The sequence below is a fragment of the Oncorhynchus keta genome, chromosome 5, assembly GCF_023373465.1.
Source record: "Oncorhynchus keta strain PuntledgeMale-10-30-2019 chromosome 5, Oket_V2, whole genome shotgun sequence".
NCBI lineage: Eukaryota > Metazoa > Chordata > Actinopteri > Salmoniformes > Salmonidae > Oncorhynchus > Oncorhynchus keta.
Window position 1 is genome coordinate 12,031,393 of NC_068425.1, and position 27,432 is coordinate 12,058,824.

A 27,432-nucleotide genomic window follows, 5' to 3' on the forward strand; every position below is an offset into this window, starting at 1 on the left:
AGGCCAAAGGGAGAGGGCCACCAATGTTCCCGCCACTGCAGGTGACGGCAGAGACTGTAGACTGGCAAGGGGGTCTGGAGGACTTGTTAGATTTTAACACTCCGAGCCTGGGGGAGTTTGAGGGGTGGGAGGTAAAGCCCTCTACAACCTCTGCGTTAAGGTGAGGAGCATTAGAAGCCTAACAGGAGTGAAGGCACATCAGTGGCAGGGGGTATGTGGGGCGGAGAGTATGGTGGGTTTTAGATGGAGGGCGCTCTACAAACCCCCAGTACCAAAGAGGTCAGGGGACCTCCAGTGGAGGGTTCTTCATGGAGCCCTGGCCACTAACAGCTGGTTGGCACGGGTTGATCCGGGAATTGGGCAGGGGTGTCCTTTCTGTCAAATGAAAGAAACTGTAATTCATGTGTTTTCTGTGTGCACCAGGTTAATGCCATTAATGTCTCTGTTGGAATGTCTGTGTGACAGGTTGGGGGTGGTTTTTGCTGTTGGGATGTTTATAATGGGATACAGGTATTCGAGTAAGGAGAAAGAAAAATGTGTTTTGTTGAATTTTCTGTTTGCTCAGGCAAAGTTAGCTATTTGGCTAACAAGGAGGAACAGGGTCAAGGTGGGGGATAACAGACCCTTTACTACTGTTTCATGGGATGGTCTCTGCGCGCCTTAGGGTTGAGTTTGAGTTCTATAAAATGATCAAATGCGTGGAGATGTTTGAGGAGATATGGTGTGTTGGGGGGCTGTCTGTATTGCTGGGGAAGATGTTTTGGATATACGGTTGTAGGAGATGGTTTTTGTGTATTTTTATTTATTTTTTATTTTTTATTTATTTTAGGAGTGGGGGGTGAGTTTTAAATGAATTAAGAATGTTTCAATAAAGCAAGACCAAAAGTCAAGTCTCTCTCTCTCTCTCTCTCTCTCTCTCTCTCTCTCTCTCTCTCTCTCTCTCTCTCTCTCTCTCTCCTTTTTCGGTAGATAAATGGTTCCACTGCTGATGAGTATCTGTGAGTATAGGCTGAGATCTCAGACTGTGTGTTCCTTCAGGAGTCATTCGCTTCTAAAATGAGCATTATATTAAGTAGATTTAATCCACTGCTGTGCTGGCGGACTTTGCTGGAGTCAGATGGACTTTATCTTGCAGCCCACCTTTTCAGATCCATTGCATCTCCACAGGAGAGGAGAGGAGTGGAGGATATTGGGAGGGGTGCACCCTTCCTACCCCCCTCCTTGCCTCCCTGATACCTATCATTCCAAATAATCTCTGGTTAGACTGATATGAAGGAGAGAGAGAGAGTAGAAGGCATTTATAACAGGATCTGTTTCATGTTTGCTTAAACAGACAATTGGTTATCTGGTGCCCGGTTGGTAGAGCATGGCGCTTGCAATGCCAAGATTGTGGGTTCGATTCCCAGGTCCACCTACATGTAAAATGTATGCATGGATTATTATGTCATTTTTGGTGAAAGTTTAAACAACACTGAACAAAAATATGAACGCAACATGTAAAGTGTTGGTCCCATGTTTCATGAGCTGAAATAAAAGATCCCAGAAATGTTCCGTTCACACAAAAAGCTTATTTCTCTCAAATGCACAAATTTGTTTACATCCCTGTTAGTGAGCATTTCACATTTGCCAAGATAATCCATTCATCTGACAAGTGTGGCATATCAAGAAGCTGATTATACAGAATGATCATTACACAGGTGCACATTGTGCAGGTGACAATAAAACTGTGCAGTTTTGTCACAGAACATAATGCTACAGATGTCTCAAGTTTTGAGGGTGCGTGCAATTGGAATGCTGACTGCAGGAATGTCCACCAGAGCTGTTGCCAGATCATTTAATGTTAATTTCTCTACCATAAGCCGCCTCCAACGTTTTTTTAAAGAATTTGGCACTACATCCAACCGGCATCACAACCATGCTGTCTGCACTCTAAATAGTTCAACACAATAAGAGTATTTGGGGTAAAATAATTATCTTGAGACAAGTGACTCCGAAAATTCCATTTATTATTTAAATGTATTCAACAATTCAAAAAGATAAAATTAGATAGACAAACATAGCATAGATTTAATTTACAAGCTGTTTGTTCTTATCATCATCTCTACAGAGGCTCCCCTCCCTACGTAATGCAATCTCATTGTCTGCTGAGTAAAATATCTGTCATTGGCTGTAGCACAGATTAACAGAAAAACAACAATGTAGCAATGGCACGGCGCATGCTCTGATGCAAACACTCAAATACACCAACACACACATTCACACACACACGCGCACACACACACACACACACACATGCACGCACACACACCCTAACATACACATACACACAATGCTAAGAAGCCAAGTCACTCACTCACCCAATCAATTTAATTCTAAAGCAAGCTGTCAGCCCGCCATGTTGAGTAAATATTACCATAATGCTTGTATGTATCAGTGAATATGCAGCTAATGACATCCAGTGAAGCCTCAGACACTGAGACAGAAAATCTGCCTTGCCATAAACCCCCCCCCCACCCACCCCTCTCTCTATCCATCTCTCTCTCTCTCTCTCTCTCTCTCTCTCTCTCTCTCTCTCTCTCTCTCTCTCTCTCTCTCTCTCTCTCTCTCTCTCTCTCTCCATCCATCTCCCTCTCTCTCTCTCTCTCTCTCTCTCTCTCTCTCTCTCTCTCTCTCTCTCTCTCTCTCTCCATCTCTCTCTCTCCTTCTCTTTCCATCTCTCTCTCCCTCTCTCTCTCTCCATCTCTCTCTCTCCCTCTCTTTCCATCACTCTCTCCCTCTCTTTCCCTCTCTCTCTCTCCCTCTCTTTCCATCTCTCTCTCCCTCTCTTTCCATCTCTCTCTCTCTCTCTCTCTCTCTCTCTCTCTCTCTCTCTCTCTCTCTCTCTCTCTCTCTCTCTCTCTCTCTCTCTCTCTCTCTCTCTCTCTCTCTCTCTCTCTCTCTCTCTCTCCCCCATCTCTCTCTCTCCCTCTCTTTCCATCTCTCTCTCCCTCTCTTTCCCTCTCTCTCTATCCATCTCCCTCTCTCCATCTCTCTCCTCTTTCCATCCCTCTCTCTAACTCCACCTCTCTCTCTCTCCTTCTCTTTCCATCTCTCTCCCTCTCTCCATCTCTCTCCCTCCCTCTCTTTCCATCTCTCTCTTTCCATCTCTCTCTCTCCATCTCTCTCTCCCTCCATCTCTCTCCCTCCATCACTCTCCTCCCATCTCTCTCCCTCTCTCTCTCTCCTTGCTCTGCTTATAGTTTACCTCAGAAACGGAATATGTGGCTTCATTGATGGTGGAGGATATTTACGTAACTAGAACATCTAATATACATTTGAGTTTATTTTCAACCCACTTTGGCCCTGTATAGACAAATAGGATCGGGGTATAGAGACGGGACAAGGGGCAAGGATAGAGACTCTAGATACGTTGGATGGGACGAGGGAAAATGTCATGTTGTATCTGTATAACATGCCTTGCATGAATAACATTCAGCCACAAACCAGGTCTGTGTTCCCACAGCTGACATCACCCATAAACAAACACCATGTGATAGCAGGCTGTCAAATGCAAGAAATCATATATCGTTAGAAACCATAATGACACCTTTCATTTCCATTTCTCAGCTAAAGGCTTCTGAATCACAATCAACATCTCACAAAACCATTCTCTCAAAATCAAGTTTTTTATCTCACAAGGGACAAACATATTTTTTATATCCTCTTTTGTGTAAATATACAATGTAGTAGTATTTTTTACAAAAGTAAAATACTGACATTCTAAGGAAAAGCACACAACGACAAGATAGGGCAATTTCAGTCAACAGAGTCCATATAGCCAACTGTTATGGAGAGAAGATTATGATGCCGGATCCACTTGGAGTTAGTTGGTTTATTTTTCCAGTTTGAGGAAGAGGAAAGCGAGGAGCAACTGACAGGATAGAATTCTGATGAGGAGGGCACCTCTCTCTACAAAGCTTCACCCCCCACTACTCCCTCCCCTATCATCATGTTCTCCCCCCCTCCCTCACAGCACGGCAGACAGGCAGGCCGAGCTGAGCTGGAGAACCTTGATTTGGGGCTGATGTGTTTTATAAGCAGAGGTTGGTGTGACGATGGAGAGAACCAGGAAACTAGAAAGCATTCTGGCTTTTAACCCCTTTCTTCCCTCATTTACAACTCTTTCTCTCAATCTCTTACTTTGTCTTTCTCTCTCTGGACGTAGCACCTGGGTGGGTTCAGTCGGCGTAGAGGATGAACCCAGAGAAGGTGCTGTATTTGTTGTTGTTGCCGCCGTGAGCCTTGCCCCCGTCCAGCTTGATATAGACCTCGTCGCCTGCGTCTAGGTGGAGGATGACGCTATTGGAGGCGTAGTCATAGTTCTGGTCAGCGTCCTGGGCGATGGCACTGGCTCGCACCTGGAACAGAGAGGAGAGGAAAGAGAAGATGTGTAGGTTAGAGAAACATTCTGCACTCGTTTGATCTGAAATGGAAGTCATTTCTGTTGTCATGCTTTGATTTAGCCTTGTTCACAAAAACAACAAGTGACGGGTCAGGAGCCTTCTGGCGCATCACACACAAAGGCTGTCATTGGTTTGTCATTGAATGTTCCACCGTGAATTGAAGGCGGTGGGCTGGGGAGTCGGGTCAGATGGTTGTTGTCTCTGATCAAAGCGCTGCTCAGTGTTCTCCACCTGAGTAGACATTGGTTCTATTATACACTTAGAAATAAAATAAAAAAGTACCATCTAGAACCTTAAAAGCTTTTACTGCAGTGGGCGAAATCAGGGTCACACGGAGTGAAATACACCAAGGACACCCACCTCACATCAACTTATAAAAAGTGAAAAATAAATCCCTATTCTTTAGTGAATGAGAAAATACTGTGAAAGTAAGTGTGATTGAATTAATAAATTACTGTAAATCTACCATAGAAATTGCATTTATGTTGGCCGTAGCCTATGTGGTGAGTATGGTATTGCCAGACTGCTTGGCAGTCTGAGCGTTTGGAGCTGGATCTCCCTGACCTCTGGTCTTGGCTAATTAAGCTCCATCTGAAACGTTCTCTTCTATCCTGGGAGAACGGTGTGGGCTGTAGTGAGAAACGGGTGCCCTGACAGTAATAACTGTGTGTGTGTGTGTGTGTGTGTGTGTGTGTGTGTGTGTGTGTGTGTGTGTGTGTGTGTGTGTGTGTGTGTGTGTGTGTGTGTGTGTGTGTGTGTGTATGCGACAGAAATAAATACTTTTTAAAGCTAACCATTGACCATTCATGTAGAAATAAATTGAAGTGCGGCAGATTGTACTGTACTGAGACATCACATTGGACATCACATTGGCCAGGTCGCAATTGTAGATGAGAACTTTTTCTCAACTTGCCTACCTGGTTAAATAAAGGTGAAATAAAATAAAAACATCACCAGTACACAAGCACAGAAAGATAAGGGCCTAAATAAATAGCATCAGCACCATACATTTTGGAAGACCAAAGCATCTGAGATATACATTTAGTTGCCATAAACCCTGATATTGTCTGAAGCTAAGAATCTTTTATAATCTGTCCAATGTAAAACACAGCTGTCATAAACTCAATCAAACTACTCTTTTTCCCATGCATTTCTTCTCTAAAAAGCTTCTGGATCTGAATCTAAAGTATGGGCAGGGTCCCAGATCTGGTGTGCCGCCCGGCAGCCTGGCTGAGCAGGTGGCAGGGATAAGATGGGACAATTAATTGGCCCGTTTAACCAGTGGCCACACACAATGGATTTATTGACACATCTGAGGGCCAGGGGGCTGGCACAGGCCTCCTGCAACAACGCACTGATGGGGTTTAACCCTGTAGACCTGTCAGTGATTGTCTGTGTGCCCGAGTTAGGGGAGAGCGGGAGAACAGAGGGATGGGTGGAGGAGTAGAGAGAGACAGGGAGGGAGACTTGCTGTCTAATGAATCTATGTATTTCACTTCCCTCCCTCTACTACTGCTGTAATTATGAGGGTCCCGTGTGGCTCAGATGGTAGAGTGTGGTGCTTGCAATGCCAGGGTTGTGGGTTTGATTCACACAGGGGACCAGTATGGGGAAAAACTACTAGCATGTATCTACTGAATGTTGTTCTGGATAAAAGTGTCAGTTAAAAACTTCTTAGGGCTGTAATCCTGTTAACGGGATTGATATGACAACACTCAGTGAAAGTGCAGGACGCCAAATTCAAATCAACAGAAATCTCATAATTAAAATTCCTCAAACATACATGTATTTTATACTGTTTTAAAGGTAATCTTGTTGTTAATCCCACCACAGTGTCCGATTTCAAATAGGCTTTACAGCGAAAGCACCACAAACGATTATGTTAGGTCACCACCAACTCACAGAAAACACAGCCATTTTTCCAGCCAAAGAGAGGAGTGACAGAAAGCACAAATAGAGATCAAATGAATCACTAACCTTTGATGATCTTCATCGGATGACACTCATAGGACTTCATGGTACACAATACATGTATGTTTTGTTTGATAAAGTTCATATTTATATTTAAAAAATCTCAGTATACATTGGCGCTAGTTCACTAGTTCACTAGTTCCAAAAACATCCGGTGATATTTCAGAGAGCCACATCATTTTACAGAAATACTCATTATAAATGTTGATGAAAATACAATTGATAGACATGGAAATATAGATATACCTCTCCTTAATGCAACCGCTGTGTCAGATTTCAAAAAAACTTTACGGAAAAAGCAAACCCTGCAATAATCTGAGATGGCGCTCAGGAAAAGACAAAAATTATCCGCCATGTTGGAGTCAACAGAAATCAGAATTAACATTATAAATATTCCATTACCTTTGATGATCTTCATCAGAATGCACTCCCAGGAATCCTAGTTCCACAATAAATGTTTGTTTTGTTCGATAATGTCCATTGTTTATGTCCAAGTAGCTACTTTTGTTAGGGCGTTTAGTACACAAATCCAAACACTCGTGCAGGTCCAGCCGAACTTCGGACGAAAACTTCAAAAAGTTATATTACAGATCGTAGAAACATTTCAAACTAAGTATAGAATCAATCTTTAGGATGTTTTTATCATAACTCTTCAATAACGTTCCAACCGGAGAATTCCGTTGCCTGTAGAAAAGCCATGGAACGCAGGTCGCTATCATGTGAAATGCGTGTGACCAGGACCTGGCTCTCTGCCAGACCACTGACTGAAAGAACTCTCATCCGGCCCCACATCCCAGTAGAAGCCTCATTCAAGTTTCTAAAGACGGTTGACATCTAGTGGAAGCCTTAAGAAGTGCAACATAACCAATATTACACTGTGTTTTCAATAGGGGCTGGGTTGAAAATCGACCAACCGCAGATTTCCCACTTCCTGTTTGGATTTCTTCTCAGGTTTTTGCCTGCCATATGAGTTCTGTTATACTCACAGACATCATTCAAACAGTTTTCGAAACTTCAGAGTGTATTCTATCCAATACTCATAATAATATGCATATATTAGCAACTGGGACTGAGGAGCAGGCCGTTTACTCTGGGCACCTCTGGGCACCTTTCATCCAAGCTACTCAATACTGCCCCTGCAGCCATAAGAAGTTTTAAAATGTCTTTGTTTTTATCTTTTCTAAGTCATGAGAGCAGATAGTTAACCATATTCATTGTGTCATGTAATGTCAATCTTTAAATGTTTTACTAGAAGGCAGTCTATATAAAAATAAAGTCATCACAACTTAAATTATCTGACAATTTGACTGACATTTTAATTGGAGAAACATAATATGCACATTGTGAAAATGCAGTGAAAGCTAATTCAATAAAAGCTAATTCAATGAAAGCTAATTCAATGAAAGCTAATTCAATGAAAGCAAAGTGAACTAATGCCCAATAGCTATGATGGGTTGTGAGTCACTACAAGCAACAGGCAGGGACATTGAAGCTGTCTATTCAATTTCATCAAATAACAGCGTTTGAGTCAGTCCCTAGTCAGTGATGAACAAAGTGTTTTGAGAGATACATGTATTGATTTGACACATTGTGTTTAAAAACCAGTCTAAGCTAAGCTATGATGTGAGTGACAATGCATGATCAATACATGACGAAATTGACTGAAAACGTCCCATCATCGCAGGCAACTGTCAGAGGAAGGATATTTCGTCCTCTAAAGGCTTTAAGAAATCAACCAATATGAAAAAACATGGTCATATTTGTTCTCCTTTAAAGCTGGGAAAACTTTTGTCCAGTCTTCCAAAGGCGGTCTATATGAAAGTCTTTAGAAACTATGAAAGACTAGAACTGAGTGAGAGAGAAACGGAAAGCTACTCAAAGTGCATGTGAAGAAGAGTTGAGAATACCTCAACTCCCGCAATTACCTCAACTCCCTCGTTCCACTGCACATTGACTCGGTACTGGTACTCCGTGTATACAGCTTGTTATTACTATTTTATTGTGTTACTATTTCCCTTTAATTTGGAAAATATTTGTCTTTTTAACTCTACATAACTTTGAATGGGCTTGTAAGTAAGCATTCCATGGTAAAGTATACACCTGTTATATTTGGTGCACTGCAAGATCATTTTCAACATTGATAGGGCACACATCCACTGCTAACACATCATGTGCCTGTCATCCCCTCTCTTTAGCGGGTCTTGTGACAGATGGAAAAGCGGAACTTTTTCACCATGGAGACAATACGATGGTACACTATTTCACGTGGAGCAGCATTTTATCTACTGACATCAGTGCCTCATCGCTTTCATCACATTCAGGCATCTTGGAAGCCTTGCCAGTCCTTTGGAATCGGCCTACTTCTTTGACAGCTGGGTACGAAGCACCCTGCTGACCATCAGACAGTCACGATAATGAGAATCTGTGAAATCTCAAGTGATTTCATGAAGCCTTCTCCTTAGTGTATCTCCCTCTTGTCTGTTCCACTCTTCTCACAACAGAGGACGAAAGTCATTGTGGCTGTTGAGACACAATCATGCCAGACACCTTAGATTATTCTCAACCAGAATAAGAAGAATGTTCAGTAACAGTTGTCTGTAGCTAAGACATCCCAGCTTGCATGGAGATCTTTGCCATGTCTTTTTCCACTTTCAAGGTGAAGTACTGCTATGAAGGTCTGTGCCAAACAGTTATGCTGAAGCCAGCCTTAAAGGTGTAGGTTTTATATATAGCACAATGTACTACAGGCATCTATGAGTCTTTTTTCATTGTTTACCTTCCTGATTAAATCTTAAGGCTCATATCGATGTGCAAACAAAGCTCTCTCTCCTGATCCGTAGCAGCAGTCGTCCACTGCATATTAATATGAGATGATTCGCCCTGAGCACACAAAGTCAACACGCTCTTATTAGAAGGTTGCTGCTTGGTGCCGGATGTGGGCGGCGGATAGGGGCTTGGTTGGATCTGTCTATGGGGATTTTGATGAAGCTTCTTCAAATATTTCTCTTATTGCCTTCACATTGAACTCTGGGACCTCTGTTGTCAGAGGTGTGCGATATGACTCGCTTCAACTCCTTGTCTCAGAAAGTTAAGGAAGTCAACATGCCAAAGGACTATCCTTCAGCTAGTAGAAATCCAATGCATTTGTTCTCAGCAACTATTGATCGCAAAGAATCTGACCCACGCTGTAGTCATATTAAATCATTGAGATTGGAACGGTCATTCATGGCTCAATTCATTGTTCATTCTCTATGTCTTTCACTAAGTCACTTTCGTACACAACGACAGAGAAGCCACATCATTCACCCTCACACTGTACTCGGAACAACTCACAAGCTGGAAGCGCAAGCCATAGGTTAGACTTTAGAAAGTGAGAGAGAAAGAGAGAGAAGGGGGGAGTGAGCAAAAGAAGCAGCGAGATGGAAAGAGAGAACAAAACGGCAACTGGCAGAGCATGGCCTCAAAATAGAACACGACGTGGAACACTTGACACAACAAACAAAGTGTGAGCGCCCAGGCCAGCCTAGCCTACTCCAGCGAATGCAAATGGCCCCAGAGTCGTCTGACGTTGTCTCGTCTCCCCCAGCCGTGGCCGCTGAAGCATGTTAGCATCCGTCACATTGTCGCTGTGATGCCTCTGATTGAATAATGCTCTGCGTGGTACTGGAACACTATAGAGAGATGGGAGCTGAGGGCTGAGGCTGGGCTGCTTCAGCTTAATAGATAATGCCCCCCCCGCCCCAGACTCCACAGTGAATACCACTCCATTCGACTCCGCTCGCATTCTGAATGCATTTGAATATGAATGTGGAGTTTATCAATAATGCCAGCACTTGTACCTGTAATAGGCCTCTGAGATGAAGGGATGACAGCTTTTTGCATATTCACTGTTCTCTGCTAAAGCTGATCAGTTCTACGGAGTTGGGAATCATGTTGAGTTGCGATGGCATTTTGCATTATCCTATAGCTAACAGCTGAAACGCCTGGTGTTGTGTTGTTGTATTGACTGCCAATACAAAAGATCCACACAACCCATTGAAATATTGTACTGGAATAGGGCCTCGTTGGCCCAGCTGTTTGCTGGTGTCAGTAACAGACCCTCTTGGACACTGATCTGTTCTCTCCAGTAGTAGTGACAAGGACATGTCTGGATGGAGGACAGCTTCTGACGTTTCTCTGGCAGGGACTTGTTGACTCACCATTAAGCTTCCATTCTTTAAACTTCGCTCGCCTCTTTCTAAATTCAAGTGTACCGCCACCTAATTGGGTTTGAACACCCAACCGTGAGCCGCATGCCTGATGGCAGCTTAGCCACCTTGTCACAACCCTGTCACATCTCCTAACCCACACCACCAATGCACACTCACACATGCAGAGGTACACATGCGCGCACACACACACACATTTGCACGTGCTCAAAGACACACACACACATACACAAACCTAGTCAAAAGACCACTGCCCCATAGATTTTTGGTGTCAGCTGTTGTTCTGAGGAAGGTTGTCATGGTGTCAAAAGAAACATGATTAACTACATGATACGTTGTTGAGAGAAAGACTGTGTGCATTAATCCCTGCATCTATACTGTTTGTACCTTCAGGGCTTTTTTTTCCTGGTAACGTGAATGCCTTTCATTGCATGAACCTCTCCACAGTTTACACAATTGTTTATGTAATGCCAAAGTGTCCCTCCCACTGGGTGTCAAGGAAAATCAAAGCCTGTCATCACGGAAATGCATTATGTATTACAACAACCACTCGGGAGGATAATGACACGACAAAACACAGAGGCGACGGATGGGGGCAACAGTGATAACAATGGGGCTGTAAAATCCTCTGGCTTGTTGTGATGCTGATGTATTGGCACAGACTTATCACTGGGAAAGGGGAGGAGGAGGAGAGGAGAAACAGAGAGAGGTAGAGGGGGAAGGGTCAACTCTGACCTGCGTGTGGCCCAGCCACTCTTGCCTGTTTGTGACTCACTCGTGTCAGTCAGATGCTGTGAGAAATGCTCAACTTTCAGCACTGCTCAGTCTCAATCCCCACTCACTCCCTGCATCTTGGTAACACAGTGTTTTTAGGGTAGAATCTGGTGACACGTTGAACCCTTGCACAACATAAGGCAAGTTATTTTAGTCGCTATGAATTTTAAGAAACCGTTATTGTTTGAAATGCAACACAAAGTATTATGGGGTATTGAGAGGAGCATTTTGCAGTGTGAGAAACCTCCCTAACGAGGCAAAGCTTAGGCAGAAAGTGCTAATAGTCTTGAAGGAGAGGCAGGTTCAGACGTTTTGCTGCCGAATGCATTTTTCATGAAGTGCCCTATTCATCATTTCTGGCTGGATGGATCGTTGATATCTCCCATATTCATGTTTAGAGGGGAGAGCCACCTTGTTAAGCACATACAGTAACTTAGTGTGAGTCACTTTGGAGCCATTGACATGAGGTTTCCCTGTACTGTGAGGGAGGTGGTTGGGGGTTATCAGAATGGTTTGAATTGGGTGATGGCGAGATGTCAGGGCATAGAGAGAGAGAGATGTTTACATAAGAACAGGCCCATGGGCACTTTCCCGTCCCCCGTATGTGCTCTCATTATAATGAAGGAGCCTTGTGAGTCAACACCAAATGTCATGCAGGAGTCAGTCATCTCCAGACGGAAACCCAGAGGCTATTTTAGACCATACGCTCCTGTGTTTCAATGTATGGGGATGTTACAGCATTCATAAACTATTCAATCGGAGATGACAGTGGAGATGACGTCCTAGCGAGGTCTGGCCGCTGCTCTGCTATTTAGAGGGACAAGACCGCAGAGAGGCTGAAGAAGAGACGGCGTTGGAGAGAAGTAGTAGTATGGGGATTGTGTTTGCTTTCCTTTGGGAAACTTTTTCGATAAGTGATAGATTTTCTTCCGTTGGTTGGCGATGACAGCCGGGTGTCATCTTGACATTTCCAATGTGTGTGGTATTTCTTAACAACATGGGCAAATCTTCATTTAATAGTCCTACCGCACCTAATTAGGCTGCTTCTAATGTTCCACTCGGCAGAGTGTCAACTCCGATGTCCAATTACACTGCAAATCAAGGCCTCTGCTACCTCTCCAGCTGATTATAGAGTGAGGGTCATAGACTACATCCTGGGTCTGTCAGACTGGGTACGGGTGACACACATGCAGCCAAATTCATGAATGCACGCACACAGACAGAGACACACACACGCACATGGTGGGATCAATACCAAGGGCTGAGGGCAGCTCGCCTTTCCCTACCCCAGACACCTCCGTCTACTCTAGACAGAGGCTCTCTGTTCCTGAAGACATACAGAGATGAACAGCGGCCCCTCAGTCTCAGTGCTATAAAACCTCAACCTAGCCCAAAGATATTCTCTGCCTTTATTTTAGCATCAGAATGTTAAGTAGACTGTTTAGCTGATGAGATATGGTAACACTTTATTTTAAGGTACACATATTAGCCAATCATTTGTAGTGTATAAGTGTGTATATAAGTGGCCATTATAAGGCCGTAATCAGGTCTTATTAGCCATATCTTAGGCCGTAACTAAGTATTTTCTTTTTCAAACATTATAAGTCATGTATTACTGGACAATCCTTAATAGCATGATTATTAGCAATAATAAAGGCATATTAACATTTAATAAAGAGCAAGTAACACAAGAAACAGACTCTTAATAAACGTCTCAATGTGGGACTGGTACCTCAGTATGTGTTCCCTATTTTATCTGTCTATAAATGACCTCATTGGACAGAAAGGGGCACAACTCTGTTCATATATGCCATAGAGCCAACATTCTAGTCAAAATAATGTAAACAACTACATTTCTATACAGTATATACAGTATATCCATAAATATATATATATGAATTTCAGCTGGATAAGGATATATTATGAATTACAAAGGGTCACACCTCCCCACACCCTTGAGCAAAAACATATAATGTTTGCCTGAAACTGAGGATTTGTGTAGTTTGATGACATAATACATTGATTGATATATGTCCTATAACCAACATTCAAGTCTGATTTTAACAATTGATGTAAACAATTAGTTTCAGGCGAACATGATTATGATTTTGCTCATGGGTGTGGGGAGGTGCGCCCACCTTTTGCGATTCACATTATATCATGCCATACAGTCAACATCCATATATGGAAGTATATATTGTAAATGAGTTGCTCATATATTTTTTTTATACATCAAATGACTTGAATGTTGGCTGTATGGCATAGATGAGGTGAGGTGTGCCCCTTTCAGTCCAATGAGGTAATTTATGGAGAAACAAATTCTGCAAGTAAATATATGGTCACACTTATAATAGGGAACACATACTGAGGTATTATCAGTCCCACATTGAGACCGTTTATTAAGAGTCTGTTTCTTGTGTAACTTGTTCTTTATTAAATATGAATATGCCTTTAGTATTGATAATAATGATGTTATTAAGGAATGGCCAGTAATACATGACTTTGAATAATAAATCGCAAAATTAAGGTCCAATATATGGCTAATATGACATAAATAAAGGCCTTATAAGATCATTATATATATATATACTTATAAACTACAAATAAGTGGCTAATATGTGTACCTTAAAATAAAGTACCGCAGATATATATTGATTCAATGTCTAGACTATTCTGAAAAAGTAGATGCTACAAAGTAAATGAATGCAATGCATATATGTGTATTTTAACACTCAACATGGCCTGAACTTTCTTCCAGTCGCCCTCTTTTTGTGTGAATTGAATTATATGATAATTACGGGAAAAAGCACTTTTTTTTTCTCCTCCAAATTTTCAAACAGGTTTCATTAATCAAGACAGACACTAATATAACATGCCAGATTCGGATCCAGATGGTTCATGTTCGTTCAATTTGCTGTGTATAGATTGCCATGCTAAACACACTGCATGGGTCACACCTGGATACACAGCAATAGGCTAAACAGTCTTGTGTTGATGTGCACCAGAGCTTAAGAAACCCCCAGAGACATGAAGAAGGAACCACTGAGATGCATGTTGATAAGTTGGGAAATGACACGCAGATAACAGCATCATTCACTCAGTATTGTATCTTCAACAGCCCTCTAGGCGGAAATACAAAGACATTTTCTAAATGTTGCTTTGGATAATACTTTACACACATAATAGTGTTGGATCTGTGACATCCACTTGTACTGATTATATCTTCACTAATGCTGCAGAGCTTTGATGCAACACTGTCTCAGTTCCCATTGGCTGTAGTGACTATAACATTGTGGCAATAACAAGGAAAGCCAAAGGGCCTAAAGGTTGGGCCTAAAGTCATGTATATATACAAACAACAACTTACAGACACACACAAACAACACCTACATCTCATCTGCCCAGACCCACGAGCTCACACCCCCTTTCCTAGTGCCTGAATTATTGTTTGCCTTAAATTGTACCCATTTGTTTTTTTTAACCTTTATTTAACTAGGCATGTCAGTTAAGAACAAATATTTATTTTCAATGACAGCCTCGGAACAGTTCAGGGGCAGAACGACAGATTTTTAGCTTATCAGCTCGGGATTCAATCTTGCAACCTTTCAGTTACTAGTCCAATGCTCTAACCACTAGGCTACCTCTCACCCATTCTATTTCAATATTTCAATAATAAATAATACATTGTTTCCATTATGTCAATGGACAGATTGATCTCCAGGTTTTTTTGTATCTGTTTTTTCAAGATGTGTGATGAGAAGAGAATCGTCCAGCCCATTGGTTATCTCAATACTTCTGACAGCCAACGTTTTATCTCGCCCATAACTGTAGGACTTTATAGCATTCCCAGAGAGCATGAATTATTGAGTCGTTGTTCGTTTTACACTTAAGACATGACTCTGCCATTGTGCTGTAAAAAAAAATAATACATTATTCTATACATTAGTTTATACTGGATTAAACATACATTTTCGTTAACTGGAATTTACTTAGTTATGCTCCAACATTCCCTCCATCTTGTGTCAACATCAGTTCTTTTTAAGTCTTGGTTCCAACTGTTTATATTTTCTTCTAAGAGATTGTCAGTTGGATATGCTCTCTGCAAGGTTTTGTATCTTACCTATCATATGAACATCCTTTTCTGACTCAAATAAGCAATGCGGACTCGAGTCACATGACTTGGACTCGAGTCAGACTCGAGTCACAAATATGATGACTTGCAACTCGACTTTGACTTTAACACCAATGACTCATGACTTAACTTGGACTTGAGCCTTTTTACTCAAACTGATTTGATACCCTCCCTGAGCCCAATATTAAAAATGATGCTATTAAAAAAAGAATCAACTCTTCATTAACGAATTACAGTTTGAATCAGACAACAGCCAATCAAATTGTGCCAGCTGGGAAAAAGTTGTACGTGGCAGTGCAGAGGATTGTCGGCAGGTGAATTCAGATGGAGCCAATCTGGAAGGCTAAACCCCCCTCAGACTAAGATGTAAAACTTTCCTTTTTAAGTTTTTTTCTTCCCCCATGTAAAGTCTATAATGATTAAGTATACTTTTTACAGAATGTCTTCAGTGGGGTAATTGGTATTACCGAACATAAATACAAGAACTGGAATCCATGTCATTTATAAGAGATCATACAAAAAAAATTCTCAGGACTCCTTGTTGAAGATGTGTAATGAGGAAATTATACCAGATGCAACACTGGAAGTATTTGTTAAAGTATTCATGCCAATTGCTGATAAGCACCTGTTAAGAAAGTAACTGTGATAACTGTTAGAGCCCTCTGGCTTAACGAGGAATTTAAAAACTGTATGGTTCAAATAAATGGTGGCAAACAAGTCAGGCTGCTCAGCTGATTGGTTGACATACTGTACATTGAGACATTTGGTGACTAAACTTAACAAAAAGAACAAGAAATTATATTACCAAACCAAGATAAATAACATAAAAGACAATGGAAAAAGACTCTGGAGTACCTTAAATGATATCATGGGCAAGAACTATTGTTATCCATCAGTAACCACCAGGTATAGACAACCTTGATGGGACACAATGGTAGCAGAATGTATTGACACCCCCATTTGCTTTATCTTGAACAAAAGCCTAAAGGAGTGTGTCTCCACAGGCGTGGAACGAAGCTAAAGTAATTCCACTGCCTAAAAACAGTAAAGCACCCTTTGCTGGCTCTAACAGACACCCAGTTTGCAGTTTGCTGCCTGTTCTTAGTAAACTGATGGGGAATATTGTGTTTGACCAAATGCAATGCAATTCAACTAGTACTGTACTGACTCAGATGACAGATGATTGGTTAAAATAAATTGATAATAAAATGATAGTTGGAGCTTTATTGTTAGATTTCAGTGCAGTCTCATGTAATTAATCATAAATTGTTATTGAAGAAACTCACTTGCTATGGCTTTATATCACTTGCCATCACATGGTTGGAGAGTTATTTAGCCAATTGAACCCAGAGAGTGTTCTTCAATGGAAGCTTCTCTAAAATCAGATACAGTTGAAGTCGGAGGTTAACATACACCTTAGCCAAATACATTTCAACTCAGTTTTCACAATTCCTGACATTTAATCCCAGTAAAAATTCCCTGTCTGAGGTCAGTTAGGATCACCACTATATAGTAAGAATGTGAAATGTCAGAATAATAATAGAGAGAATGATTTATTTCAGCCTTTTTTTCTATCATCACATTCCCAGTGGGTCACAAGTTTACATACACCCAATCCAGTGCCCCCACAGCCCGGCCCAGGCTACACCCAATTCAGGCGTGGAGTTGGGTGGCCTGGGTTTCACTGTGTGTTTGTGGGTGATTGGAGATAGGACTGTTTTGACAGTTTTGTTAGTTTGTTCAACCTTAAAGCATATTTGGTAGCGTTGCCTTTAAATTGTTTAACTTGGGTCGAATGTTTTGGGTAGCCTTCCACAAGCTTCACACAATAAGTTGGGTGAATTTTGTGCCATTCCTCCTGGCAGAGCTGGTGTAACTGAGTCAGGTTTGTAGGCCTCCTTGCTCGCACACGCTTTTTCAGTTTTGCCCACAAATCTTCCGTAGGATTGAGGTCAGGGCTTTGTGATGGCCACTCCAATACCTTGACTTTGTTGTCCTTAAGCCATTTTGTCACAACTTTGGAAGTATGCTTGGGGTCATTGTCCATTTGGAAGACCCATTTGCAACCAAGCTTTAACTTCCTGACTGATGTCTTAAGATGTTGCTTCAATATATCCACATCATTTTCTGTCCTCATGATACCATCTATTTTGTGAAGTGCACCAGTCCCTACTGCAGCAAAGCACCACCACAACATGATGCTTCACGGTTGGGATGGTGTTCTTCAGCTTGCAAGCCTCCCCCTTTTTCCTCCAAACATAACGATGGTCATTATGGCCAAACAGTTCTATTTTTGTTTCATCAGACCAGAGGACATTTCTCCAAAAAGTACGATCTGTACTGTGCAGTTGCAAACCATTGTCTGGCTTTTTCATGGTGGGTTTGGAGCAGTGGCTTCTTCCTTGCTGAGCGACCTTTCAGGTTATGTCGACATAGGACTCGTTTTACTGTGGATATAGATACTTTTGTACTTGTTTCCTCCAGCATCTTCACAAGGTCCTTTGCTGTTGTTCTGGGATTGATTTGCACTTTTCGCACCAAAGTACGTTCATCTCCAGGAGACAGAACGCATCTCCTTCCTGAGCGGTATGACGGCTGTGTGGTCCCACGGTGTTTATACTTGCGTACTATTGTTTGTACAGATGAACGTGGTACCTTCAGGCGTTTGGAAATTGCTCCAAAAGGATGAACCAGACTTGTGGATGTCTCCAATTTTTTGGTCTGAGTTCTTTTGATTTTCCCATGATGTCAAGTGAAGATGCAGTGAGTTTGAAGGTAGGCCTTGAAATACATCCACAGGTACACCTCCAATTGACTCAAATGATGTGAATTAGCCTATCAGACTCTTCTAAAGCCATGACATAATTTTCTGGAATTTTCCAAGCTGTTTAAAGGCACAGTCAACTTAGTGTATGTAAACTTCTGACCCACTGGAATTGTGATACAGTGAATTATAAGTGAAATAATCTGTCTGTAAACAATTGCTGGAAAAATGACTTGTGTAATGCACAAAGTAGATGTCCTAACCGACTTGCCAAAACTATAGTTTGTTAACAAGACATTTGTGGAGTAGTTGAAAAATGAGTTTTAATGACTCCAACCTAAGTGTATGTAAACTTTCGACTTCAACTGTATATACAGCGTGGTGTCCTTCAGGACAGTTGTCTTGGGCCGTTACTCTTCTCAATGTTTTCAAATGATATGCCACTGGTCTAACACAAAGCTAGAATGACTTTGTCTGCGGACCATTCCACACTAAACATATCATCACCCAAGGCCAGTGAGCTCACTGAAATTCTAAATAAGGAGTAACAATATCAGAATGGGTGATTAGCAACAAACTGGTCTTAAATACATCTAAAACTAAAAGTATTGTATTTGGTTCAAAACATTCTCTAAAACCTCAACTGGAGTTGTGTGTAAAGGTAGTGACCGTTGAGCAAGTTGAGGAAGCTATACTCCTAGATATAACATTAGATGGTCAATTATCATGGTCAAGTCATATTGACAAGTTATTGTGAAGATTGGGAGGGGTATGTCTGTTCTTAACAAAAATCAACTGTACTAGTTGTTCAGGCTCTGGTCTTGTCTTATCTTTATTACTGTCTGGTAATATGGTCAAGTGCAGCAAAGGAAGACCTAGTAAAGCTGCAGCTGGCACAAAACAGAGCAGCGCGCCTCGCCATTAAAAGATACGTTTCATTTTTTTGCAACCAAATCAAAAATGTTGATGTAAATGGCATGTTATAGAAGGGTCCAGACACCTTTCGTGTGATTTCACATGTTTTTGAGAAACTTACCCCAAACACTAAATCACTTCCTCGTCCTTGTTGTGTAGTATAGGGGCACCGAAAATACATTCCAAAACCACCCAAATATGTCCTTTTACAAACGGCAACACTCCGTATAGTGATACAGGTTGTTAGATGTGGTACACATGAGATTGTGTCATTCCATACTTTATCTGTAACATTATACAAAAAAAACATGTGAAATAAAAAATAATCTGTTCCCCTCTATAACATGTCATTTTACATCAAAAATAGAGATTTGGTTGTAAAAAAATAAAACTTCTCCATTAATTACACATACAGAACTAACATCAATAACATGCCAGTCTTTCCTGGTTGAGGGTTGACGAGAGATTCACTGCTTCTCTTCTAGTTTTTATGGGAAATATTATTGTGATGAAAATTCCTGATTGTCTGCATAATCAAATAACATTCAGCTCAGACACCCATATGTAGCCCACAAAACATAACACCAGGGGTCTCTTCACAGTCCCCAAGTCCAAAATGAATTCATGGCAACGCACAGTATTATACAGCACCATGATCACATGGAATTCCCTTCCATCTCCAATTACTCAAACTCCTATTCTATCAGTGTATCAGTGTTTTGTTATTTGTCATGTTCTGTGTTTTTTGTGGATCCCCCAGAAGAACAGCTGTTGTCTCTGCAAAATCAAATGGGGATGCAGATAAACAAGTAAATAAACCTAGTCCCTGGTTCAGATGATCTCAGTACTTCACTCCACAGCACCGTGTGTCTACTTGGATACATCGATTCAAAGGAGCCAGTGACGGACTGTGCCAAGATTTCCCCTCGTTTCTATACTACAGGCCAGAATCTTTCAAGTGTGTTTTTGCTTTCTAAGCAAAACAGTATTCCTGATGTTAACCTCCAAGAGCAAAACTGTATCTCTCCAATAATAATCAAGACACATATTGATGTTAAATTGTCAATAAAGGGATGGGCGGTGTACTTCTGGAGGTCACCTTGGACGGCTCGAAACAGAGCACAGGAGTTGTAGAGGGCAGTACACAGTGAGGGAGGGCAGGTGTGTGTTTTTGCATGTGCGCCCGTGTGGCGGGAAGCAGGGAGCAGTAATTGTTGGGGAAGAGCCATATGCGCTGCTCGGAGGACGCTGGAGCTTATTAAAGAAGGAGACAGAGTGATTATTCACACAGGGCCCTCCTGAGAGAGTGACGCTCACGTCATTGCTTTTAATTAACTCCGAAACGGTTCTGCGGATTAATAACAATATTAAGACGAGAACCGAGGAGGAGCACAAACACATCCTGGATCTGGTTCAAGGTTCTAAACTGCGATTAAAAAGGCTCTTTGGCATGATTAAACTCTCTTTTCTCCACCTCCTTATTTAAAAAAATATTTTTCTCCATTTGTAGTAGCGTGGCAATGGATTTGTCTTTATTGTCATTGCCTCGTCTCCCAGGGTGTCTCCAACTCAGGGAATCGAGACTCTGACACATCCGTCTGAGAAGATTGGGATTGGTTGGAGGTAGTTGTCAAGCGAGTAAAAGAACGTCAGGAAAAAGAAGCCAAGGAGAGAGGAGAGGAGTGGAGAGGGAACTTGGAGAGCAGATGAAGTGCACCGGGCTGAAAATAGAATCATATTTGCCTGCTTACCAAGAGGAGCTAACTCTTTGGTGTTGCTTGAAATGTGTCAAGGTGCTGGGGACCATGTTGACACTCTCCTAATGCAAACGACGGAACCAAAAGAGGGAGAGGGAAGAAGGAGAGAGAGATAAAAACAGCATGGCTCCGGGGTGGAGATGATACAGGGTGCAGAACAACTGCTCGGGCCTGAGAACCTGCAGTTTCATGATGCACCAAGGCCAAAGGATGATAAAATACTGGCATTGTCTGCTATTCCCAGTCCTCCCCAGCCTCCTAGTCCCTACACAGCTTCTCTCTGCCTTAAATGAGCAAATGACTGCTCCGGCCCAGACAGCCCTGCTCTAGGACCATCAGCCTTCCTATTGCCACTTCATCAATGACACAGCACGAGTTACCCCACATTTATAACCATTCACAGTAGTCTACACAGACAGACACACTGGGGTCTCACCTCCACACCAGACCCACAGACTCACACAAACCTTTGTAGCAAGATGTTATGGTTATAGTGAGTGTAAGCTACATCCCCCTCTAAGCTATGCTCAGAGAGAGAGAGAGAGCGGGAGAGAGGGTAGAGAGAGCGGGAGAGAGAGGGAGAGAGAGGGAGAGAGAGAGAGAGAGAGAGAGAGAGAGAGAGAGAGAGAGAGAGAGGAGAGAGAGAGAGAGAGGGAGAGAGAGAGAGAGAGAGAGAGAGAGAGAGAGAGAGAGAGAGAGAGAGAGAGAGAGAGAGAGAGAGAGAGAGAGAGAGAGAGAGAGAGAGAGAGAGAGAGAGAGAGAGAGAGAGAGAGAGAGAGAGAGAGAGAGAGACATGTTTCATTAGCCAGGCAGTTACCACTTTATAAACATTGCCCCAGTCTCTGGAGATGTGCGTTGCCTGCCTCTGGAGATGTGTCTAACTTAAGTGCCTCCCCTCCCGACTCTTAGGAACACAATGAAGCGGGAACAGAAGGTGCATTATAGGAACATATGTTCGCCTTCGCCTATTATGTATCAACACTTTTACACCCCCCCCGTAAACATTATGGTGGACTGAGACAGTATATATAGAGGAGAGGCCCTTCATGGAGACGCCACCTCCCCTCTCCTTGGGTTTGCTGGGTGAGAAGTTTGTCAGCTTGGATCGGTCAAAGGAGTTGAACTCAGGGAACCATAGTGAGACTTGCAAAATGACTGCAAAGAGCTGGGTCAGTAGCAAGCAAACTGATACTTTTTCTGGTCTATTTGATTTCTTGCCCTCCATGCTTATCATGTCGACACTCTCTAACATGGCAGAAATAGATTTCACTTAATTCCTCACTTTTTAGTCCAGTCCAGTGATCTTATCACATTCTCATTCAAATGAATATATCACCAGCACACCAAAACACACTTTTGAATGAAAATAGAAAGCAGCCTAGTCTATAAAAGCTATTACACAAAATGTACAGTACATCAGATAGATTGTTACTGACATTTTACCCCAACCTTTATGTTGAACCCCTCACATGCATTATCTTCCTACAATGTTACATTAGTATTCCATGGCATGGCTGAAGCCTCCAGGTGCCTCAGGGGTGATATGTCAAAAGCTGCCGTGGACAATAGGCCTTCCCCACGAGGACACACTCTCAGTATCTGTCCAACAGACACAAGATCAAAAACATCAAACTGAACCGCCAACAGATATGCCTCGGAAATGGTATTTATCTTTCTGAAAAATTGCCCATCTCGAGAAGGGCCAGTTGCTCTGGTAACAGTGCCTTCATATCACAATGTTAGTGGATGATGGAGAGCTCTGACCTCACTGGTCACAGAGACCAGAACCAGCACTCTTTAAATTACATACTCATACAAAACATAATGGGAAACTGTTGATGGACTCTACAAGGTGTCGAAACCTGGCCCATGTTGACAGTGTTGCAGTTCTGGATGAAGACACAAACCAGTGTTGCAGTTCTTGACACAAACCAGTGCGACTGGAACCTACTACCATGCCCTGTTCAAAGGCACTTCACTAACGCCACTTTAATCATGTTTACATATCTTGCATTACTCATCTCATATGTATTTGTGTGCATTAGGTAGTTGTTAGATTACATTTGAGATATTGCTGCGCTGTCGGAACTAGAAGCACAAGCATTTCGCTGCGCTGGCAATAACATCTGCTAACCATGTGTATGTGACTAATAAAATTGGATTTGATTTAATACTTTACCTTGCCAATTCACCCTCTGAGCGGCACACACACACAAGCCATGTCTCAATTGTCTCAAGGCTTTAAAATCCTTCTTTAACCCGTCTCCTCCACTTCATCGACACTGGTTGTGAAGTGGTTTTAACAAGTGACATCAATAAGAGACCATATCTTATTCATCTGGATTCACCTGGTCAGTCTTTGTTGTGGAAAGAGCAGTTGTCCTTAATGATTTGTACACTCAGTGTACCTGTATCCTTCCATTTCAGTCATATTTTCTCTTTAATTGTAAAAGTAAGCAATGGCCCATTTAAGTGGTTTGACAATAGAATTAACCAATTAAAACAACCCTTCTGTGACCATGGGATGGATATTTCTCTATGGCAACATATGAAGAACATTGCACAAAAAAAATAAAGACTTTATTAACATATCTGTTTCCTATCCTATATTTGACAACAACACGTTTTACATTAGATGAATAACCTGGAGGCTGTACGATATGCTGCCAGACATACCGATAGGCCTACATAGATTTCAATTGTGTTTTATAGTTGCTAGAAATCTATATGCCTTTATGAAAGAAAGTGTTCCTCGCTCTTTTTTTAAAAGAATAAGGGCGTTCTCTCTCTGACCTATACTGACAACAGATGACTCTTTGGAGATCCCCATCTAAATGTAAAATATAGCTGCAATCAAGTCCACATTAGTCTTGAGTCGGAGGCGGGAGTTGCCTGCTCATGAAGCAGATTGCAACCGACTGTAAATTGTGAAATAATCGATTATATTATGTGTACAAGTGTTAGGCAAAACACCCGTTAAAGCATAAAATATAGCAGGGAAGCATGTGCTCAACAAAAATGGCATGATGTTGTGTGGCTCTTCAACCCCCAAACCCTAACCTTTGCGTTAGCAGTAGGCCTATAAGGTAACCTTACAGATGAAGTCCACCTTAAAAATGTTGACACTGGCCGTTGTATACAGTTGTATACAGTCATTATGACAAATACATTTACAGTGCCCTGTGTGAACTACATATTAAGATGTTATTATGTTATAAAATATAATGTAAACCACTTAAGTGCTGTAATATCTGGGATAAAAAGTTTAGACCCACAAAAAATAAATAAACGTAGCCTAATTAGCATTAAACAAAGTAAGTCTAATAAACAACAACAAAGTAACTAACAAAGTAAGTCTAATTGAAAAAGCAATATGTTGGAGACCACGCTGTTAGGGTATTGAAAAACATTGCATGGGGCTTAATGAAATATAATTGTGAGTATTTTAATTAGACACTATAGGCTAATGGAGCTGTAATATTTCATGTAAAAGGGTGATGGGACCTTTACCTTATACGCAAGTGGTCATTAACAGATAATAAGAGGATGTTCAATCACAAAATATTTGATGCGCGCTAAAGCTGTTGTATAATTTATGATTGCCTCGATGCATATTGCAAATGACTTGATGGTAAAAATATATATTTATCCTATACTCTCCTGCGCTTTAGATGTTTCCGCCTTTGCTGGACGAGATAGTGTCTCGAGTCTCACACACTCCAGTACCTGAGAGCACCCCCAGGGCGCAATAAATCCATTTCCAGACCCGTCAAGTGATGCGTAAAAACTGAGAATACATCATGCAAATGATATTTATTTCAAGCGAATGTCACGCAAATATTCCCTTGTTTTATCAACCATATACACCCGACATAATAAGCAACACTTACATTTTCCAGTCTGTTCACACTGTTACGGATAAGTAGGCTTGCTGTCATCCTCTTGTTTTACGCACGAGACGTTTGGATAATTGCGGTCTTGTTGAGTCTCTCCAGGAGTACAACGTTAGATTACATGTAATTAAATAAGTGAACTCGACAGTTAAATGTAGCACAATGTAATTTGTGTCTGAACGCATCACTTGCTGACTTGCTGCAGTTCACAGATGTATCGAGCACAGAGAAGCAGACCGTTCTTGGTTCACAATTAAACTTTTCGCAATAATAATAATGATAGGAACTGTCTGGGAATTTTTTTAATTCTTAAAATATCTCTCGGCTGACTAAAAGCTGCATCTGCTATAGTGGGCACTCCTGTGACTCCACTTAATTTCATGTATTTTCCCTGTCTAATCAATTTAGTCTTCACAAGCAGACATGCGAAAGTAAGACGATCCGAAATTACAGGTTAATATCTTCTTTCTGAAAAGATAAATGGTTTGTTACAACTGCGTATAAATCTGAGTCTATAGCGCTAGTCCTAACTGACAAATAGATGCTTCCATAAATCAGGCACGTACACCTTTCTCGCCGTCTTTTACATTCCAAGTTAAATAAACAATTACACCAGTATTATATGGCAAACTTCTCAAATTTGAAACAAGTAGGAAAGTGATATGGACTTCGGGGGTAAGTGTCTGTCCTTTGACTTGAGGGATGAGGGCAATGTCAGTGTGTATTTGTGCAATGAGGGGACACGCGCCAGATTACACATCATTCTCTCTGGGCGCGTTTGGTGCCACAGCTGTGTGACCGTCATCTGCTCGCTCAGGGCTTTTTTGGGAGCGCACGACAGATGCTTTCGCTACCCACCAGCCTTCCGTTTCCTCGGAAATAGAGCCTCTGTATTATAACGCGGTTTCAGGGCAATTTGATTGTGAAGCGCCGATTAAATCTCCACCAACAAAGTTACCACAGTGACATCAGGTGACACACAGCGATAGAAAGAGAGAGGGGGAGGGAGATAGAGCATAATAGAGTATCAAGGGATAATGTGAAATATCTGTAATTTAGAAGGGACCTGAGTCTGTAGCAGAGAAACCATTGGAGTGCTAATTAAAAAGAGCAGTAAGCAATGAGTGGTAGAACGTATAAGATCCCTCTATGCAGAGTGGCTGAGCAGTATAAAACAGACATAAACTTGGAGAAGCGAATTGACTCACCTGTTCGTTTTTGCAGAGGTCTGCCCACATACTGGTCCCATCCCCTCCTCTCATCAGCACATGGTAGATGAAGAAGTAGGTGCCAGGAATGCTGCAGATGAACTTGCCCGAGATGCCGTCGTAGTTGTTTCCCAAGTTGGTGACCACGTCGTCAAACTTAAGGATCTCATAGCCTTCATGGGGGTTCTTAAGCCCTGCGTAAAAGGCCACCCGGGGCACTGTGCTGTAGGTGGCTGTGCTGATAGCTCCATTCCCCCCCAACCCCAAAATCCCAGTCCTCCCTCCAGACCCTCGGTCTCCAGGGGGTCCCACTGGCCCCGGTGGCCCTGGCTCTCCAGGCGGTCCAGGGAGTCCAGGTTTACCTGGCCTGCCTTGCTTGCCCTGGGGGCCCTGCACCAGCGTGGAGGGCATGTTGCTGTTGTCGCTGAGGGCCTCGGCTTCTCCCTGGATGCCACTGGAGCTGGTGCTGCTGGCCGTGGTGCCCTTGTTCAGGTAGGGGTCACACACCATGCGGCAGGTGCCCAGCATTTCAAAGTGGCTGGTGTCGGTGCCCACGGAGCTGACCAGGACGGGGATGAGGACCACCAGCACCAGGACCAGCATGACCCCGACGGCAGCCGCCACCAGGGTCTTCCTCCCGATGCTGAGTTGGGGAAGGGGCTGTGCTGCCAGCGTGGCTCTCCCTGGGGCGGAAATGGTGACTTCTGGGTGTGGGGAGCCTGCCACCGAGGAAAGGGACACGGGGATCCCAAGAAGAGTAGGAGGAGGAGCGGCGAGTGTGTGACTGTAAGAGAGAGACCCACATACACTCACTGATACGCCTCACTGCTTTCACTCACACGGAGGTAGTTCCCGTACACTCTCGCTCACCAGCGTGCACACTGACGCACATAGGGAGCACACACGTACACGAGCCGACATACAGAATTTAGTTCCAAACTCTCGGCATGAAAAAGGAGAAAGAAAGAGGATGCAAAGGAAGGAACACTCAGGAGGAGGAGTGTTAGAGAGAAACAAGAGGAATGGTAAGAGGACGAAACAGAGAGAGTGAGTGTGAGAAAGAGAGACGGAGAGAGTAGTCATAGAGTCCGTGTGCGTGCATGTGGTGTGTTTGTGGTGACGGATTCTCAGACTTGGCTTTTTATATGGTAGTAGCAGTGGAGCCCCCCCCCCACCCCTCCTCCTCTGGTTGGCGTGGTTACGAGTAGGGGGAGGAGGGAGCCCCACACGGTCCCCTCTCCCTCTCTGTCTCACTCAGAATGGCTCTCATCACATCACATTACTTTCTACCACACTACACTCCCTCTGAGCCAGTGAGAAGCCAACACACACTCCCTCCCTCTCTCTTTCAGCTCTCTTACCCTGACT

The 27,432-nt window shown here is 42.5% G+C and overlaps 1 protein-coding gene across 1 annotated transcript; it reads right to left on the reverse strand.

Annotated features, from left to right (window-relative positions):
- Window positions 1-1,989: 1,989 nt before the first annotated feature.
- On the reverse strand, window positions 1,990-27,173 carry LOC118370833 (C1q-related factor-like). The gene is made up of 2 exons (XM_035756008.2): window positions 26,065-27,173; window positions 1,990-4,397 (listed from the first exon to the last, which is right to left on the reverse strand). Exons 1-2 carry the CDS (start codon window positions 26,665-26,667, stop codon window positions 4,218-4,220), a joined length of 783 nt encoding a protein of 260 aa, XP_035611901.1. The 5' UTR covers window positions 26,668-27,173; the 3' UTR covers window positions 1,990-4,217.
- Between the last annotated feature and the right edge of the window lie 259 nt (window positions 27,174-27,432).

Excerpts from the sequence above, each read along its gene's own strand:
- LOC118370833 (XM_035756008.2), bottom strand. The coding sequence starts at position 26,667 with ATGCTGGTCCTGGTGCTGGTGGTCCTCATCCCCGTCCTGGTCAGCTCC. Across the intron at positions 4,398-26,064 it reads ACCTCTGCAAAAACGAACAG|GTGCGAGCCAGTGCCATCGC; the intron begins GTGAGTCAATTC and ends TCTCTGTTCCAG.